Genomic DNA, 2,583 nt, shown 5'->3' with positions numbered 1-2,583 from the left:
GTAGTGTGCCAGCACCGCAACCACTTAAGAATTCCCCAAAGTCGTCATCACTTCCAACTTCAGACTCTTGAGAAACGTCATCATCACTAGAGAAACTAGGTTCGTCTGCTCCTTCACTACTGAACTCGAAGCATTCGTCAGACGTCCTATCCCACTCTTCCTCGGCGTCCTCATATGACGTGGCTTGCTCGTGTCCCCGATCATCCTCATGATAGTCATTGCCGCCACATGCACTCGTACTGGCAGCAACAGCGTCTGTCCCTTCTGTTTGGGAAACCTGAAATCAGAGGCATCCCTTTTATAACAAGCGAAAGCATTAAATAAGGCTTGCACTTTATTGTTATGCATACTATGTGCTTCGGGCATCATATACAGCCCTAACACTCGTGAGAAACAATAAACACACAGACTAACCTTTGCGGACCGCATTTTGTCGTTGTGCAACGTCTGTCTTGGAACAACATTCCTTTCTGTGTTCGGCTCCATCCATACCCGGTATGGACCCCGAGCCTTCTTCGCCGACGGCGGATTCATTGACATTTACACTAAACGTCGCACCCGTCTGTGGGACAAACAGCCAAACACAAAGAAAGGGGTATCGCCGAACACTGCTTCGCGCCTTCGCTCACACCATTTTACCTTCGGTACTGCCTTCTCCTCGGTCACGTGGTTACGTTTAAGAACGTTTTAAAAATCATATTAATTGAGAAACTGTCTTTGCAATTCAATGTTTAGAGTATCAGTACAAATGTTGAACTGACTTGTCTGTATGTTACAGGTGAGCCTCTACACTCGCTGCTTTTCTCTTGTACTCGGCTTCACGCCGCTGACTGCAAGCCACTTTAGATCTGTATCAATATGTCATCTTGTGCTGATACATGTGAAAGTTGCGGCATTCCGTTTACCACGCGAGACACAGTGATCTTCTGTCAAGAATGCCACGCTCCTTTCCACATCGAGTGCTCAGGCGTTCGTACAAACCGTAGCAACTGGACGTGTCAGAGCTGCAAAAGCGGGACAGCAAAGGCGAAGAAACAGGTCTCTTCAGATAACGACAGTAACAAACTAGATAAAATATTCAACATGCTCCAAGACCTCGTGCCGCTGAAAGATAAAGTGTGTGCCATGAGCGAAACACTTGTTCAAATGGAGAGCTCGCTTCAAGTAATGTCTGACAAATATGACCAAGTACTCTCCGAACTTTCCCATCAGAAACAGGAAATAGGCGCCCTTCGAAAGCGTGTAGACAAGATTGAACACAGTGCCGTTCAACTGAGCGCGCTGGAAAGCGTAAAACGGGATCTAAACGACCTTGAGCAATATGGCCGGAGGAATAATCTTGAAATCCATGGTATTCCTTATGCCCCGAACGAGAGTCTCTTAGACAAACTAAGCGAAGTTGCAGCAGTTCTGAATGTGCCTCAGCCAGACACCAACAGCATCGAGGCAATTCACAGGCTACCGTTCAAACCGGGAAAAATCCCCGCAGTAATCGTCCGGTTCACGAACAGATCCATTTGTGAACGTTGGCTGGCCAACAGAAGCAAGCTTCCAACCCATAAAATTGACAACCAAAACATATATGTTAACGAGAACTTGACCACATCTAATCGAAAACTGTTCTACGACGCTCGAATGCGCGCCAAGGACTTGCACTACAAATTTGTATGGCATAAGTACGGTGCCATATATGTAAGAAAGGACGAATCTGAAAAACCCATCCGTGTAAGCTCCACCGTGGACCTTAACAACCTCGTTTAACCACGAATAAACCTTGCTGTTTACGTCAGAAGGCCTATATTCTTGCATGAGCTATGCGTACACAGCACAGAATGCGCTCCACCTGCTGAATACTACACGCGGACCACATACTTTATCGTGTTTACATTTAAATGCTCAGTCACTACGAAACAAACATGATGACGTTGATGCCTTTCTAGCCGTCGGGTTTTCCTTTGACGTTCTCATGTTTTCTGAAACCTGGTTTACTGCTGACGACCCCAGCTATAACCAGCCAGGCTACTCTTGTTTCTCACTCAATCGCACAGACAAGCGAGGAGGCGGCGTCGAAATCCTTTTGTCAAGTGATCTTGCTGATGGCTCGATAGTTCAGGAATTAACGTGTTCCACACCACATTGCGAATTGTTACCAGTCGAAAGTGGGAAGTTCTTGTACGCAGCTTTATATCGTCCCCCACAAGGAAGCTTCCAAATCTTTTTTGACTGTTTGGAACGCTTGTTATCATACTCATGTGATAACAAGTTGAATGATGTGATATGCGGAGATTTCAACATAGATCTGCTCACAGATTCTCGTTCTAGTCACGGTCTGAACGATCTACTTGAGAGTTATGGCTTTATGAACGTCATTCGTTCACCAACTCGGGTAACACAAAACTCTTCCACATTAATTGACCTCATGGTAGCAAACTGCAATCTTTCGACCATAGTCGCCGGAACAATACAAACTGATCTAAGCGATCATTTCCCTACATTTCTGTCCATGGAAACAAATGAGAAACGTAGCAAAACTAATACTGTTCTTAACAAGAAGGCCATAACAGACGCAGGACTGACTTCATT

At 45.5% G+C, this 2,583-nt stretch overlaps 1 protein-coding gene across 1 annotated transcript; it reads left to right on the top strand.

Moving 5' to 3' along the window:
• The first annotated feature begins 858 nt into the window (after positions 1–858).
• Positions 859–1,761, top strand: LOC135390678 (uncharacterized). Its single transcript, XM_064620493.1, has one exon. It carries the CDS (start codon positions 859–861, stop codon positions 1,759–1,761), a length of 903 nt encoding a protein of 300 aa, XP_064476563.1.
• Positions 1,762–2,583: the final 822 nt, after the last annotated feature.

The sequence above is a fragment of the Ornithodoros turicata genome, chromosome 1 (assembly GCF_037126465.1).
Source record: "Ornithodoros turicata isolate Travis chromosome 1, ASM3712646v1, whole genome shotgun sequence".
NCBI classification, from domain to species: Eukaryota; Metazoa; Arthropoda; class Arachnida; order Ixodida; family Argasidae; genus Ornithodoros; species Ornithodoros turicata.
Note: the sequence above shows the minus strand (reverse complement) of the source record. Positions and strands in the feature narration are given on the sequence as shown.